The 17,921-nt window shown below is 40.5% G+C and overlaps 1 protein-coding gene across 1 annotated transcript; it reads right to left on the bottom strand.

Moving 5' to 3' along the window:
• Window positions 1-289: 289 nt before the first annotated feature.
• tmem240a (transmembrane protein 240a) lies at window positions 290-17,241 on the bottom strand. The gene is made up of 4 exons (XM_072449632.1): window positions 16,394-17,241; window positions 16,187-16,293; window positions 10,586-10,794; window positions 290-1,323 (listed from the first exon to the last, which is right to left on the bottom strand). Exons 1-4 carry the CDS (start codon window positions 16,448-16,450, stop codon window positions 1,169-1,171), a joined length of 528 nt encoding a protein of 175 aa, XP_072305733.1. The 5' UTR covers window positions 16,451-17,241; the 3' UTR covers window positions 290-1,168.
• Window positions 17,242-17,921: the final 680 nt, after the last annotated feature.

Genomic DNA, 17,921 nt, shown 5'->3' with positions numbered 1-17,921 from the left:
TTACACTGTGCAGTATTATCTCTGTGCTCAAAGCACTTTCATAAACTCACGTTCAAACATTTATTCCACTAAAAAAGGGATAATACATTTGCATTCTTGCAGTCACCACAATAACTAACCAACCCAGAATGGAGTGCTAATCCTTTCCCCAGGCGTTCCTCGAGACACAGAGTAAATTTTTGCTTGTCTTTTCCATGTAAATACAGGCATTGATTTCCAAAAATGTGTGTTCAATGGAAACATAATTTTGGAATAACCTTTTCCAAAAAACTCAATCAAACACCAGAGGTCACTGTTGTGCTTCAACAGCACTTTTAATAAAACAGACATTTCATCCTCACAACAGCAATGTCTGGACAGAGAGGGCAAGGGTGGGGGCAGGCCCAGGGCCGGGATCTCAATGCTGATAGGCTGGTTGCTCCTGGTACGTGAAAGGCAATTGGTTAAGAAACAAAACCATGTGGAAAGTGTGTGGCAGATGATGTATGTGTTGACTCAGTTGTTGGCACCTAAATGATGCAGCACAAGGAACCTAACTGGTAACCCGCCCACACCTTTACCCTCCACATATTTACAGGGAAAAGTAGTACATTCAGTTAATTCACTAAGTAACAAAGCTAAATTTCATCTGTGTTTTTGAGCAGAAATCACACGTTTTCACATCCAGTTTTCAGACATCTTTTGGTTCCATTCCTACGACAATCTGCGGTTAGATTTTTCTATCAACAACACACAATAAATAACCCCGGCCCCTAAAACCCAACGTGCCCATATATATAACTATTTACACAAGCAGCAACCTGTCAAAAAACCCACCCACTTTCATCAAGACCCTCCCACTTCAATCAAAAAAATAAATAAATAATACAAATCATCCACGTTCCCAATCTCATCAAGCTCTACCCACGTGTTACCCTCTTCTAAAAGAGCATGCCAAGTTACAATGAACACAGAAAATGTCTCTATACAGATAAAGAAAACACTTTAAAAATGTCAGTTGGCTCCTCCCACTTTGGACAAGACATGATTCCAGTGGATTTGGGGAACTTCCATTTGGCTGTACTAATAAAGTCCTGTTGTAGGGAACTTTGAGGGCAGTTTCCCAAGGTCTTTGATGCAGCCATTTTGGAAGTTTTACGGGTGAGGAGAAGGGTTAGTGTTTGGTCAGTCAGAGGTGGCGGGGGCTTGGGTGACCATTGTGGTAGAGCTTCTGTTTGATGTGGACCATGTTTCCGCTGGAGTCGTCCAACTGTCGGAGCTGGGCGCGTCTACGCAGGTCCCGCAGGTTACAGAACTGAGGAAGCCACGACCAGGAGGGAGTGTCTGCAAAGAGGAGAGCATATATCAGACTCTCAGTAATGTCCAACTAGGGTGGTCAAAGAAAGAAAAGATAACCTGATATTGATAATAAAACTGCTATCAAAACCTGACACTCAAAACAAGGATTGGTGCTCAAAAAATGACATAAGTAGGACAGAAGTGGACCTTTCCTGAATAGTTTTCTCATGATTGCACACTGTCAGTATTCTATATTAGTAACAGTCATCTATTATTTGTGTACTTTTGTATCTCTAGTATATATTATGTATTGTCTCACATTGTTCTCATACCCTGTGACTTGTGCTTGTATGTCCTCTATGTTCAACTGTACTTCGTCACATAGTGATGATTAATAAAGAGAAAACATTTTAAATAAAACTACTATCAAAAGCTGTATCAAAACTCTGATAAACTCTGATGATGTTCAATAAACTATTTGCATCGGTAGTCCCAGATGTCAAAAAGGCTGTTTAATAGAAATGTGTCAACACTATATCTAACTGGGACTTTTTTTTTTACACAACCCTATACCTGTTCTTGTAATGATACATGTAGTTTTTTTAAACCCCCAACAATAAAAAAAAAATGTAATTAAGAACATAATGAGATATTTAGAGGTATTGCACAGAAATCTACATTAGGTTGAATACCACAACAGATTGTTATTTTCTAAATATAAATGACAATGCGTGTTAAAAATGGTCTGAGGCGGCAGCAATATGGTTCCTTTCACACAAGAGTCAGGTTGCGTGTATTCAGTTAGTGCTGCAGGAGGTAGCGGTGATGAGCACGCTTCCTGACAGAGTGAGCCAAAGGGAGGCGTGTGCACGGAGGAGTCCTGGCGCTCTGCCTCAGCTCTGACGACATGGGGCAGTGAGAGAGGGAAGACTTAGCCTAGATTACAGCTAACATGCAGGGCTTTTGGAGATCATTAATAGACTCAACAGCACTACACTTTATAACTAAACTTTACAACATGAAATGCTACTGCTCCTGTCTGCAGTTCTACTTATCACAATGACATTATTCAAGGCCATCCATTCATTCATCTTCTGCTGCTTGTTCCTTTTAGGGGTCACGGGTGACTGGAGCCTATGCCAGTGTCTTTGAGCCTTGGGCGGGGTACACCCTGGACAGGGGCCAGCTATTTGCAGGGTTAACACGATATTATAATAATTACATTAATATTTAAGGCCACCATTGGCCAATTGGCTCTGTGCACAACGGCCCCCGGCACAGTCAGTACAGTCATTGTGGCCATTTGCACCCCTATTCTAGCCCTAAGGGGCCGAGTCGGTCAAACAAAACCCACACACTTACTGACAGATCACTCAGTTGACAAAGAGCTGCAGGTAAATGTCACTGACAACATGTTATAGACTGAATACATGTCTGTGTTTATAAAGGCAAATATTTTTGTCTTGACACTGACGCTAAATCTGAGGCCTTGAAACTATAACAATAACACCACAAACTGAAATACTCAAAAATCAGTTAGTGTTTATTTGACATTATAATTGTTATTTCCAAACCAGCCAGTCCCTGTACGCTTTGACAGAACAGAATGTAGGAGGAACAAGGCAAGCGACTTGGCAAAAACCCCACAGGGATCAAATTGGGGCAGGAATGGACATCGCTGTTCCACTGACCGGAACTAGTCAGGCTGCCGTTGTGCACAGAGCCCAATGCAATGTATTATACTTGGGGTTTCCACACTTTTCAAGCCAGTAACCCCAAATTAACCATGCAACCAGTCCAGGCCCTCACTGCAAAACACAAAAAGAACACCTCAAATCCGGTTTAATTGTATGTATTGTGTATTGTGTTTTTTGACCCAATTTGACCCAAATATACTGTTATCATTGAAAAATGTATTTAATACAATGTTATCATTTGATTTTCATTATGCAACCCCCAGCTCAGAGTCTGTATAGTATACTACTCCCAAAAACATTTACAACCACAACTACAATGACTATTTTATAGCAATCTCATCTAACAATGTTTTGCAGTTTATGCTCCATCTACTGCTACAGCAGCTTGAGCAATGAGCACTGTTGCTGATTCTGTTGCTAATATCACTTCTACTATTAGCCTGCTGCCAAACTTTGCAATAACGCCCTCACTCTCAATCTGAATCAACATTAACGGCAACACAATAGTACAGGTAAACAAATAAAAATATCTTTGGCTCCTGGACAATAACTCTATATAACCATTATTCTTCAATATGCATTCTATGCCGGGAAGCACAAGTTGCAAAAGATGGTGGTACACAGATACGGGGGCAGTTATTTCTGTCCCAAATGTTCAGAGTACCACACAGAAGACACTTTGGCCACTTCTGGTTTACATCTTTTATGTGCTTTGGTTTTTTAAATGGATGAGATGTGTATTTTAGATAGTTAGATAGATATATAGTCATAGTCGGCACATGTATACAGCGTTGTTTAATGCTGACCCAAAGCTTAAAAATACAATAATCATAAATATTTTAATTAAGTTTAGTTATGTTAGATAAAGATAAAGATGAGCATGATAACCTGCCAAGGTAAGTCAACTTGTGTGTTGAATTGTGGACTATTTTTATTAGAGCACGCTACTCACCCAAGCATATTTATAGTCTGAAACTGGCTGTCCTCCTGACCCTCATTTGTCTGTCCTCTCACCTTCTCTCTCTTTACCTAAGCATAGCCCCAGTCACCCACACTGTCTGTCCCATGTTACGACCGACCCGCGGTGGATCTGTCCTCGTCACTAGAGTTTTTGTTACTTACAGTTTATTGTATTTGATATATAGTTTATTACATTTTAAAAATATCATGAAATGCGTTTATTAATTCAGGTTGCACAATAATTTACTCTTGATGGCTTGTCTGTCACAACATGGCCAAACATAGAAACTAAAGTAGGTAATGAGGGTGAAGTGCCTTGTCCAGGGACCCAATGACACTCCACACTTGGAAATACTGCCACCCCTTTTGTGCTATAATGTAAACTGTTGAAATGTTGGAATTGGCTAGATATCAGACTAAATTAAATGACAATTGTAGATACACCATTCTAAAGAGACAGCACTGTCATCATGTTTTGGACCTTTCTGGTCACAAAAGCGACAATCGTGTAATTTTTTTTCAATTTCCTGGTCATTTTTATGGTTTTGTACCTCGGCAGCATCACAAAGAGATGCGGTGACGCACAGTGGTCTTAGAAAAAAAAAACTGTCACAGCACAAATGGCCATCAGTTGATAAATGAACAAGTGCATGATGGGATGGAGGTGGCTGGGGGGGATGGGGGCGGGGCTACAGACGACATCACGAACAGCCATGTGTCCTAGTGGCTTGCTTGCCATTCCAGATGCTCCCTTGCCTGCTTCTATTTTTAGCTCTGGTGAAGATATGATTGGGGGGAAGAGGGGAGTGGAAAGGGGTGAGGGGGGGGGGGGGGGGTCATGTGACGGCAATGATTCCCTGCCTCGTCAGCCTTCACCTTCACTCTTCATCGGGGCAGGGCTAACGGCTGCGCCCCAGCAACCACGTCACAGGCAGATAGACAAAAGGCAGGGTATTCCCTCACAAAACCAGTAGAGGAGGAGAAGAACAAAATGCTGAGATGGTGGTATTACTGGGGCTGATGAATATGGATGGGCCTCCTAAGGGCAGGTTTATGGTGTTACAGTGAAGTGATAATACACTGGAGACACATGCTGCTGCTCAACCTTCCACCTACGGCATGTGTGAAGATAGATGGGTTTATGTGAAACGCCTGATCCATGCAATGTATTTTACAAAGGCTCCCAGTCAAATCAAATTGGATGGAAAATATAATTTATGCTGCGTGACAATTTGCTGAAAGTCTCTCCCTGCCCTTCACACCCACAAACACTTTCATCTGCCAAAAACTACCCTACAGGCCAAAAAAACGTACATGAAAACAAAGCCTAGACAGATATCATGGATGTATAATAATGACTGAAATTTTTTTTTCGTTCTACATATTACAATTATTATACGGTCGTTTTTCGGATTTACTGTAGAATGGAGAAGTTAAAGTTGTGAAAAATCCTCCCTATCTTGACCTCTGTGAAAGCTGTAGGTTCCCTGTCGGCCAAATACGAGCAGATTGTTTTCACAAAAAATGATATTCTTTCTGTGCTGGCGCTGCAGTACCGCAGAGAGGCCACTAATCCGACTCGCTTCAGGACAGCGGGAGGTGCATGCTCTATCCATGTCTAATTTCCTATGAACACTGTTTAATCTGGTTTTCACTATCGCCCTTCGAGGCGACCGCTGTTGTGATTTTACGCGTTGCAAAATTAATTGAACTGAATTATAGATCCATGCCTGTAATACTTCTAACTTAATCACTGCCATAATCAATGCCTTAAGTCTGTAAGATTAGAGACAGCGAGCGAAACAAGAAGGAAGAAGTGTATGAGTTTATATTAGTGATCAGAATATGCTGCACATAATTACAGTGCCCTGAATAATTGTTGGGTCTTCCTTGCCTGTAAGGAGTTTCAGCAGCAGAACCAGTTTTCAGGTCACACTTCACCTACTTTTCTCCAAAATCAGAGCATCATCCAGGTCACCTCCACTGCAATGGCCTGATCTTAACCACAAGTGCTCACTCAGGATACTTCTCTGTGATTTGCGTAGGTGTTCTAAGGTGGATTTAAGGTAATAGCTAGCAATTTGACATATTATTGCATATCACTGACAAGGCCTGTGTACATTTTCTTTCCCCGACAATAGATTTTTGGAGGGCCATCTTTAAAAATAGAGGCTTCATTCATGCATCATTGTGTCAAACCTGCAGCACACATGCTCCATTGGGGTCATTCAGATTTAACCATTTTATCTCAAGACAAAGGCCACTTAAGGACACTCTGTCAAAAGTATTTATCTCTGATGTAATTATAAATGACAACCAATGACAAATGATCTGACAAGTGAGAATGATCTCTATCAAATCTCATTATGTCAAAGGTATATGTCATAGTAAACATACTGATCTCACTGGACAAGAGCACTGTTGACAGAAGCAAGGTTTTATACTAATTTGTTCATAAACTTTCTTGTCGGAAAGGTGAGTTTGTTGACCTTTCTTTGCATGTTGAAAATTACATAACTCTTTTAAAACACATCCGGTTTCTTCACATGTGCCAGTTGTGACGTAAAGATAAGATAAGAAAGAACAAATGTTTTTTCAAGTAGCGCAGCAGTAATGTTGCTACTGAAATTAAGCAAAAGAAATGTACACACGCTTCATTCAGAACCCAGAGAGACAATAATGACTGAAAAGTTATGGACTGGCATGCATTCATTTGGCCTCAGTAAAATTGTTAAATCATGTAATTACTTTTTTTGCAAGGTTTTCGAAAAAACCCAATGTTATCAGAAAGATGACTTATGGACAGAAAGTATTTTTGATGGTAAAATATCTTTCTGATTGGCCGTGGACAGAGCCAATGACATTTAGAGATGCAACAGGGTAAGGTGAGTAGAATGAGACTAAAAAAAATGACCAAAAATCACTTAGGCACTGCTATGTGGCCAGCGAAATGTGAGTCAAATGTACAGATCTACAAATCTACAGCTTCCACTATTGCTAAAGCCGTCTTTTTTTTCTATTTTGAAAACAACTGCTGCTACCCCTGTTTCCCCCACTTCTACTACTGGTAAGGTGCCAGACATCCCTATTTTCTTAGGACAGTCCAAGTTTTGAGCCCTGCGTCCCATGTCCAACCAAAATATTGATTTGTTCCAGTTTTATAGACGACATGTGCTAAGTTGTCCCGGTTTTTGACCACTTTGATACCCACCAACAGTAAAGGGGGGAATATATTGTAATTTCTTAAGCAGACATAGAGAAATCTGGCTTAGAATAACCAGAACACAAAAATACACTCAGTTGAGCCGTGAAAGAGGTGTGAATGAACTACTAATCATCAAAATTTACTTACCGTAATTACTTGTGCTTTTTACAATGTTATCAATAGCCCCCATCCTAGTTTTTAATTGTGAAAATCTGGTCACCCCAACTATTAGTGTACTACAACTGCAACTATTACCGCTACTCCATTGCTTTTTTTCCTTCCTTTTTTCCTTACAACTGCCGAGTTCATTTGCAAAAACAGATAACTGCCATTTTAAAAAGTCATCGGAAGCTTGCAGTTTTGCATGTTTTCAAAAGCTAAAAGTATTTTAAGGCAATTAGAATATTATTCCATCCCTATTTGATAAAATCAAATTAACAATATTTGTATTACTATAATATTTTTGACCATTTTTCAAAACAAAGATATCTATTGTTGCGTTGTATATTCTGCGTTTAGTGTAAATAACATTACTGCTATTGTTCTAGTAATACATTCTAGACAATATACAGGCAATCTTTCCTTTCATATTTGTTCTGATTGTTTGATGTAGGCCTACATTGTCCCTGAGAAGAAGCACACAGAGCTGACAGTAATGAGAGCAGGCTTCCTAAACTAATTACAATTCTCAAAGGAACAGCACCAAATTACCACCATCCCCTCTGACTGTCAATCCTGCCATCGATCTATGTAATTTTAGGTCAGTTTTCCAGTTCTGTTTGAGCTAGGCTGATGCTAATGCTAATGAACCTGAATACTGCTGACAGTAGTAAGGAGGTTTCATGAGGATCCCTAGTGCCCTGTCATCAGAGAGTCAGTGGTGCATAGAGTTGTTGGGAGAAAAAGCACCCCATAAAATGCTGTTAGAAACTTAATAATGTAAATGGCATTTTTTTTTTACAACTGTGCTATAGTGAAAAGATTGTTCACATAATTAAACACTGTTCATTATGCCATTTTACAGAATCGAATGGATTCAGCTAACAATTGATTGATATCAAAGTCTTGTCAGTGCTTCAGTATCCAGGATTTGGTGGGACATGCTGCTCTTTATTAAATATAGCGTTTTAAGACCTCAGTTAGTTCATAGACAGTGCCCTACAGGGCACCTGCCTATTTTTATCCTATACTAAATATAAAATGTTTTTATTTAATGCATGCCCTTTTTGATTTTATATATGTTGTTTTATTATTGCTCATCATTGTTTTATGTTTCACCAAATCACCAAAGCAAGTTCCTATGTTTGTGAATTTTGTTGATTGGCAATGGCAATAAACCTTTTCTGATTTTGATTCAGATTGTGGTAGATAAGTTCAAATCAAATACTAACAAATGCAATTTTGATTATAATTACACAAACATTGGATGAGTTGTTTATGTTTTTAGTTAATTATCCAATCAGAAAGCAGAACAAAATCCCATTATTTCAAACCTACGTGGTCTTGCTCTCATCTGAAAGGTCACTACCTAAAGACCGGTGCCTGCACCGATCATGAATCAGGGATAGTGCAGCCTCTGCAGCACATTGAGCCTGGAATTCTGGAGGTTCTGAGCTGAACATGAGACATGCAAAGGAACTCACAACATAGACTCAGAACTACTTGTGATTGTAGTGCCCTTCCTAATCCAGAGCACAGACTCCATACCCTACCTTTAAGGTTATGGTAGAAAACATTTCAAACATAATCCTTAATCCATAATCCATAATCCTAACTTTTTAGAAATTGAGATGTTTCGACTGCCATCCAGTATTCATTTACAATCTGTAGGCACTGCCAGATTTTCTGAGAGCAACAACCAGGTTTTTTAGAAAAATCCCTAAACAAGTGATCCCAGTCCCTCACGTGTTGTGTTGCTTCTAAACGAGAGCTAATGAGATGTCCAATAGCATAGTAAACATGACTCTTCTACGAGGTGTAGAGCAAGTCCAAAAAAAGTGGTTAAAATTTGCAAGCAACATTCCAAAGAAAGAAGCCCAAAGCTGCTACATGTGGCAACTGTGGTCTGGAATGAGTTTACTTGCTAGAGTAGTTTTGGGTTGTCATACCCTATTGTTCCTTTTTTAAACAAAAATAGTGGGATACAATTTTATACAATTTACCTTCTGTTTACAATAGTCCCCTCAAACCTTCTCAGAAATAAAGGTAGTCAAATGTTAATCATCCCTGCAGCTGTGAAGTAGAGGCTGTCAGAGAAGAATAGGATAAAAACAACCCAAAACTGGTCTAGCAAGTAAACAAATTACAGAGTAAATTTAGGGATCTTAGGGTAGTATAGTACCTTCAGACTAAAAATGACTACCCCATGGCAGTCAAAATGTCTCTAATTCTAAAACATGGCCCACATGAAAAACCTTTTTCATCATGAACCACTCCTGAATGAATGAGTGATATAAATAGACCAGTATAAGTAAATATGATAAATTAGACATGCAAGCACTTGGATGACATCACATCCCTCTCCAGCCCTCTCTTCCTCTCGTGTTCATGTTTGTGCATTCAGAACATACAAGTGTGTGAGTGTGGAGGTGAGCCCAGCAGGTGGCTGCTCTGTCCCTCTGTGTGACCTTCTCTCCTTCACTGGCTTACTTCCTCCCTTATCTCCTCTTACAGCTTCCTTCCTACTGGCCATTAGTGCACAAGAGTTACATCTAATAGACAATATAAGTGTATTCATTCATGCACAGCATTTACTGTAACTAGAATGTCCTGACTCTATAAGATGAAAGCATGTTTACAGATCAATTTTAATAAAGGGTTTGTTTTAATTTCTCTTATCAATGCTTCAACAAAGAAACAAATGAATGTGCCAAATGTAATATTTTGCTGGGGTTTAAATGGCCTGATGCAAATGTGACCAATATAATAGATCAGAATATTCTATAAATAAATAATTTAAAATCTAAGACTAAACACAGAAAACTATTCAGAGCTGTGTCCACAGAAAACATTTTGCAGGGGACATGAGCACCTGCTTTATGGTTGGATAGATATATAAGGTACCATTACTTCAGTGACGTCTTGCATCAGAGTAGACAGAGTGACTGACTGGTAAAAAAAAATAATGTTCCGCAAGAAACCACTGATATTTACTGTGCCTTCAGACTACATTCCTCTGTGTAGAAAAAGAAGTTTAGCTATTAATACCAAACTACAGAAATTTGGGGATTTTATTGAACCCTAACAATTTATTTTTCTTGCATGCTGTTTATAACTATGTAACTATGATGTGGGTCAGTCACAATGGAAGCTTCTAAAAAGTATACAGGCAACTTTTTTTTTAAATTAGGTGAGACATGGTTGCCACTTAAATCTTCTCAATAATGAACACTACATGCTTTGCACAGATCTTAATCCTTTATGAAAACTTAGCTAGGTCTCTTACCATAATAGCGACTAGACCTCCAGGCGCGGACGGCACAGTGTAGCACCCCGTCCAACCACAACAGCAGCCAGCTGATGCAGAAGCCCAGCAGAAGACCCAGCATCAGGTCCATCTCCTGCTTGGTCACACTGTCACTGACAAAGTAGTTCTCTGAGGAGTCCACCAGCGAGTGGTCCCCGTCGTATGGAATCACATAGTGGACATGATGTCTGTCAAGAATAACAAAAAAGTTTTTTTTAAGACAATTCTTTATTAAATTGTCGTAGTATTAAACATCTGTGGAGAAAATTTTCATGAGGAATCATTGAATCATTGAGATGATTATCAAATCTACCATTTTTTTCCATTTTCAAACTGATTGCTAGCCTAATGAGTAAAATGCATTTAATGCCCTAAGTGGGTCTTCAGCATTAACAGAGCAAGGCTCTGCCATGCTTCGGCTTTCAGCCACAGTGTATCCTAATAGAGTACTTATAATTCTTCAGACAAAACAAAACATAATTGAATCGGCTACATGTTGCATGAAAGATTTTTTTTTTTTTTTTTTTTTTTTTTTAATGTTGAACTTTTATGAGTAGCGCAATTGGGAGTGCATTGGAGATAGTAGCAATTTGATCAGTTTGAACAAAAAGTATAACCAAAGTAAAAACAGTATACAGGATACAGTACCGGTATCCAAAATGTCCTCCAATAACATAGAGCATAAAATCATTGAACAAAAGTGTGCTGATTCTATTTCAGTACAATGTACAGTTTGCTTCTCCCAGTCTCAGAACAGCTGTCGGAGCTGGCCAGCAGGAGCTCAAACCTGACTCTGTCACTACACAGAGCTGCTAACAAGAAAGCGATGACAGAATACAGGAGTCTTCCAGGAGCAGACGACAGGGGGCTCTATGTGATTGGGACTATACTGCACCTCTCAGAGCAGCCTCAGGGTCTGGGGGACTCAGAACCTCATTGACATTCAGTTTTCACTAATATAATCACCTTAGAATTTGCTGATCAAGGAATATAACAGATGTGAACATATAACACTGCAGCCATAAACTAAACATAACATGCAAGTCAGCTCATAAGTCAGTTTTGGATACTCATAGTTGAGTTGGGCAATATATCAAAAACATTGATACGTATTGAAATTTGAATTAAATTAGAATTACAAACAAGCATATTCCTTTATTATTGTGCATTGTATACTTTTCCCAGATATTTATCTCCTGATGCTTCCCTAGTCCATCACTGACATCTCCTGTAAAGCCATATCATTTGGTGCATTGTGGTTGTAGTAGCTCAGTGTTAGGAGGAAGTGGAGACCCACATGGCGGATTAGCCTTCACTTCTGACCATTAACTGACTACAATCAAATGTAAATCAATTTACGACCGACCGCACACACAGGACTATGTAATATGTTAGCCAGCTGCACTGACCAAGAAAGACCCACACATCTGATTTCACATATTATATCAATATCTGTAACCTTTTTTATTTTTTATTTTGAAAAAGAGGGAATGGGGGTATTTTTGACTAGATGTATATCATATTGACAATAGCTGTGAATATGTGGATGGATAGAACTATTTAAACAGAAGACTAGATAAATGGTAAGGGTAAATGGGCCAACAAAAACTCTTGAAAATGATGCCCTCACTCCTTCCACTTCCATGTTTCTATTTAAAGCCAGAAGGAGAAAGTGCTTTTCAGTGATATAAAAATAATTTGAAAATGAATAAATAATTCACTGCAACGAAAATCTGGATCATCACCTAGTCCCTCCCATCAACCCTTGCTTCAGCATTGGCCTACAAAACATGCTCCAAACAAGGCAGAAGACAAATTAAACTCATTGTCAACTGGACCAATTCTTCCTGATTGTGAGTTCTGGCATGATCAGGTCACATCTGGGGGTCGGCACCACCACCTCCAACTCGCTCATGCGGAGATGGAAGGAAAGATGGCCTCCACAATTGTTTCCAGGTCACTTCAGACACAGGCCCCAGTGAGCAGGCCTAAATGAGCAATAACTGTAAACTCTGGGATGGTGTGCTATTTCTTTAATCACTGACATGGCACAAACTTTCGTGGCAGAATAGAGCCAGAATTGTCAACGTAGAGACATGGAATTGGACTGATGAAGTAGAGAAAATCTTTTTAATGAAGTTCAAGAAAGTATTGAACAGCCTTTATTTTACTCAATAGAGGCTGGGATCATGCCACACATCGTAGATTATTCAGTAAGCCTAAACCAGTGAAGATTTTAACATGAATTTAAAAGTACTCTGACACTATGGTGTAATAAATGTATTTACCACCAGCGACCAAGCAGGTTATTGGTTTGTTCTGCAGCTCTTTGTTCTTTTTTTTCTACTTTTTTTCTTCTGTGTTAGCTTTATTAACTGTCCTGACATGAAAAACTCACCTTATTTTATGTTTACTTTCAGTAATCGTTTCCATGGTAACTAGAGTAAGACCGCACAAGTTTACATAATCCACAAACTGCTTTACAAAAAGTAAATCTGCTTTACTTCAGGGCTGTGCAATTCATTTGAATCGAGATCGGAGTAAGAAATTGTGATAACTTTTTGGTCATGTCGCTCAGCCCTTGTTTTCTTGTGACTTATTTGTTGTCGCCACCATGTTGTTCCCCATCTCCGCTGTTAGCCAGTCAGCGCATAAAATTTAAAAAGAAAAGGGTTGATACCTCAAGAAGACAAGAAGACTGAGGTTATGGGTTTTGATCCTTATCTAGAGTGGCGAGTCAACATTTAAAAGGGGCGACAACTTGACACAAAAAACTTTTGCGGACATTTACATCAGAGCTTCCTCGTCCACAAGCCCTCTGTGCACCGAACAAGCTTTCAAGAGCAGAGACATTGTGCGTGAATGAGTGCCCGTCTGATCCTAAAATATAACACCCGGACAGTTGGAAATTAGGCTTGTTAAAACTGTCTGCAAGTAGGCTAACATTTATTTGCATAGCCACAGAATAATATGTAGCTAAACTAGCATTTGCCTGCTGCGTACAAAACAAAACAAAAAGCTCAGCGTTCAGTCCGGAGCGATTTCTGTAAGTCCACTGGTCCCTCCTGACAACAGTTCTAAAATCACGTTGTTTTGAGATTTTTTTTGGTGGCACAAGAGTCCTCAAGATGGCAGTGGCAACAAGTGGGTGACATCACTTCAGCTAATCCAAGTGCAACACAAACAACACAAGCCTTTTGCTGAAATTTAACACATATTTCAATGCAAGTCAATGTATCTCGTTGTATTCCTTAGCTCTTTCACATTGACATACAAGTTACTGGAGTTTATGTAACTTTTGAAAGAGAGTTATTTGGATGACCTCAAGACAAACATACATATTCAATCATCAAGTGTGGTGGGAGGAAGCCTATGTAGGACCAAAATAGCTGTTACTCACTACTGTACCTACACTACCAACTCCCACATGTTGTCTGTCAGCTGTCAATCTGCTGAAATTATGATGTTCTGTGCAGATATTAGTTGGGAATTCAGGCCTATACTTTAGGATGGCGTTATTTTTTTAAGGTAACACCAAGGCCTGTCAGATCAACTTATCGTAATATCACAGCTCAATATCACAGTATGATTATGTACAAATATGTAACATTCTATGACTAATCATAGGCAGAGATACTTCCTATAAGTGATCTGTTCTTCTGTATCTACCTCTGTATCTACCTGCGTTGCACCAATGAAATTTCCCCATGTGGGACAATAAAGGATTATCTTATCTTATCTTAACTACCATAAAGGCCCTGTACCTGATTTATACTGTTTTAAATATGTGAAAACTGATGAGCAACTGGTTCATTGTAAACTGTTTGCAGCATTCCAAACGTATTCCTGTCATAACAATATAACAATGACTTGCATGCTAACAGCATGCAGCGAATTTGCAAAGGACAAATAAATGAATGCATTTTTACCCTAAGAGCTGCTTTTACAATATATATTTACTGGAGCATTTAGAACGGATAATCCTGCTTTTGTATTATTGCATCAGTGACATACAGTAGTGTCACTATTATATTGATATCAATTATTATAAATATCATTATTTCACATCAATATTTTCTGAAGTAAAATATCAACAGCCAAAGTCACAGGGATAGGCTCCATTCACCTGCGAATCCGAACAGGAACAAGCGAATGAATGAATGAATGAATGAAATATCAACAGTAAAAACTTGATTGTGACAGGCCTGGTTGGTTAACCTTGCCAGCAAAAAGAATTCTCACGATGTTCGTGAGTTCACAAACTGATTCGATTGCAGTCCGCGCCAGTGGTAAACTGGCCAATCACATGGCATTCAAGGCCCACAGGTGGGACTGGAACCAATCACAGAGCAGCATTGTGGTTTGGGGCAGATGTCAAAGCAAGCCATGCACACAATGGCACTTTGTGGATGAGAAAAAAGACTTGCTTTTCTGAACACCCGGATTGAACACAATTTAGATTTTTCTTTTGCTGTTGTGATGCGGGTGAAGTTTGGTTATTTTTTTAACATCCTGAAGACTTTCGGCGAGAGCCTTCCCAGATTGATTCATGTGAAGAACTCAATCAGAGTAAATCATAGATCAATCTGGCAGGAGCCAGGTTACTGGTTGGTAATAATGTTTTTTATTGATGTCTTTATTCCACATTTGGCAGTTTGATGCTATCCAAATGTGCACCAAACTTCATATACAAAAAGGCTAAAGATGGTGTATGTAGTAAGTAATTTAAAGTAAATTATTTATGAAAATTCATGGTCCAATGGTTCATCTTTACAAACAAACAAATGGGACATATTCTAAACAACTTTTACCTAAACAATTGACACAACAAATGTCCTCACTGAAACTCATCAACTTTAAAATGCTTACTGTTCTTCTCAGAAAAAAAAGTAATAATCGAAAGGCAATCAAAATCAAACCAACACAAATCATTGAATAAAACCCAGTGCAAACGCTTCAAATGTCCAGAAATAAATACAAATCAAAGTTGAACAATATGCCTCATTGCTGGAAGCTTTAGTAATTTGATCCCACATTCTTGAATCAATACTGACTCATCCTGCTTCATGACTTTGCTCTGTTTGCGCCTCATCATTGTGTGCAGGTGTTTCTGTCACACCAACGGTAACAATCTAGTCAAATGGCTCTGAGCGCAAGGTGAGGTTGAGCCAATCAGAATGGAGCATCTGCAGACCAGAGGAGTCAGCCTGCAACCTCCCCCCAATAACACTGAAGGCATTTTGTGCGTTTCATTCTGGCCACATCCCCAGAAGCAGCAGGTTGGAGCCTTTAAGAGTGCGTAAAACAGTCAAAGCAGTGCGTTCCAAACAGCAACCGTGCCACAGAGTGAACCACCGAAACCACTTGATGTTTACTACTGTTTTGGACGGCCTCTTAGCGCTCACATCTGATATGTACGCGTCTCAAACACCGCGTCCATGCAGCAGGCAGCTTCGACGCTCCGTGCCGCGCGTATTGGAAGGAATGAATGGAGGCAGAGTGGGAGACAGTACGTGGGCCTAATCCGAAGAAAGAAAATGAAAAAAATAAATAAATAAAAAGCGCTTCGTGAGAGCTTACCTTCCACAGTTGCAGTGACAGACGCGGTCCTCGCCTCGCAGATGCGGCAGGATGTAGTTGTGGAAGCGGTCTAGTAGCGCGTTCATGTCCATTAAACAGGCGATCGCCTAAAAGAAGGAGAACATATGGGCAATTTAGTGCTATACGGACACTGATACACCTCCTAATTTAACGTTGTGGCGTTAATAACATTAACTCCGGTCTTACCATAACAACTGAAGCGCCCAGAATCATAAAAATCATGGTGGTTGTGATCATATGCATCAACTCTCAGAAGCGAGCGGGCGCGTACCGTGGCCCGGGGGCTTCAGCTTGAGCGCGGCGGTGCATGCGGTGCCCAAGCCGCTCATGGAGCCGCCCGCCGCCCTCCTCCTCCTTTCGTACGGCTTTCACTGCGCCCTCTCCATGCAAAAAAGGGGGGGTGGGGGGGGGGGAATCAACCTTAAGTAGTCGTATGTGGTCGTATACGGTGGGTTACTGAGACATAAATGTGCCCCCAAGAGCGATCCTAATTTGAGATGCTGAGTGCTGTATCCATCCGGGAGTGAAGCCTCGAGTAGCGGGGAGGGGGGATTCCTACCAAGACCTCCTCGGAATCCAGTGCCTTAAATCGCCAAACCTTCCCCACTGTCCCTCGCTGCAGCACCTCAACCGGCTCCCGCCTCTCTCTTCTGTAGATTCCAGTCGAACTCGATTTTAGACCCACATTACCCGTTCGTGCCAGTATAGTCCAAACGGGATCCCACCACAGCTTCACCAACGCCCGGGAACTCGCCTCTCACGCGTGATTATCCCATCGTGAAAGCAGCATCCAGCAGTTGAAGCGTTCTCCCATCCACTCCCACCAGCGGCGCGCGTGCGTGTGCGTGCGCGCGTGCCCGAGTCTTAGGTAAGTCTGTAGAATATAGGCGAGTTGTGTGCGAAGCGCGGGCCCCGGCTCGTGTATTTACAGCCAGATACCTGCAGCAGCGAGCCTTAACCCTCTGTTACACAGCCAGCAGCTGAGGCGCTCCGGTGGACACCCCCCCGCCCGGCTCACGCACACACGCAGACTCACGCACACACGCAGACTCACGCACACACGCAGACTCACGCACACACGCAGACTCACGCACACACGCAGACTCACGCACGCCGCACTCTCTTTTTCGCGGAGACATTGCAGCGCTGTGTCGGATTCTGCGCAATGCCTCGTTTATGTCCTCAATGTTGAGTCTGTGGCAGTTCGCGTCTTTTTACGGGTGCGGCAGAAACGGGCACAAATGTGACAAAGCAAACCTGTAAGAGTTGAGTGAAGAAAAAGCATAAATATTGAAGGGTGGGCCTACGTAAATTTGTAGTCAGTTAGTTAAGCAGAGCCAGTGACAGACCAGAGATAAAAAGCAGGCCTCAAACGACAGAAAAAAACTTACACCCAACCCGTGTCAACAGCTGTTGTGTTTAAAATGACGTTATTCATCTGTGGAGCTATGGAGCTTGAACATCAAATTATTGAAAACTTTTCAACCCCTCTGGATGTCAGTATTTGAGGAGCCAAAACTTTTATTCAAGGGTAGCAGACTATGTTACTTCAATAAAAATATTACTTCGGTAGGAGTAAAAGTATCGTGTCCAAAAACTAATCTAAGAAGTAAAACTTCTTCAAAATGTTACTCAAGTAAATGCAATTGAGTAGTACCCACCTCTATTAGTTAGGTATTATGGCCTACTTTCAGGGCCGGCCCAAGCCTTCAGG

This window comes from Eucyclogobius newberryi, unplaced genomic scaffold (assembly GCF_026437365.1).
Source record: "Eucyclogobius newberryi isolate DKJ021-1_F unplaced genomic scaffold, fEucNew1.0.hap1 SCAF_17, whole genome shotgun sequence".
Lineage (NCBI taxonomy): Eukaryota > Metazoa > Chordata > Actinopteri > Gobiiformes > Gobiidae > Eucyclogobius > Eucyclogobius newberryi.
Note: the sequence above shows the minus strand (reverse complement) of the source record. Positions and strands in the feature narration are given on the sequence as shown.

What these genes read in the sequence shown, in the direction of transcription:
- tmem240a (XM_072449632.1), bottom strand. Translation starts at nt 16,450, where the DNA reads ATGCATATGATCACAACCACCATGATTTTTATGATTCTGGGCGCTTCA. An exon ending in TGGGCGCTTCAGTTGTTATG is followed by an intron (nt 16,294 to 16,393) that starts GTAAGACCGGAG and finishes TCCTTCTTTTAG; the next exon opens with GCGATCGCCTGTTTAATGGA. An exon ending in GAGGTCTAGTCGCTATTATG is followed by an intron (nt 1,324 to 10,585) that starts GTAAGAGACCTA and finishes TCCTCTTTGCAG; the next exon opens with ACACTCCCTCCTGGTCGTGG.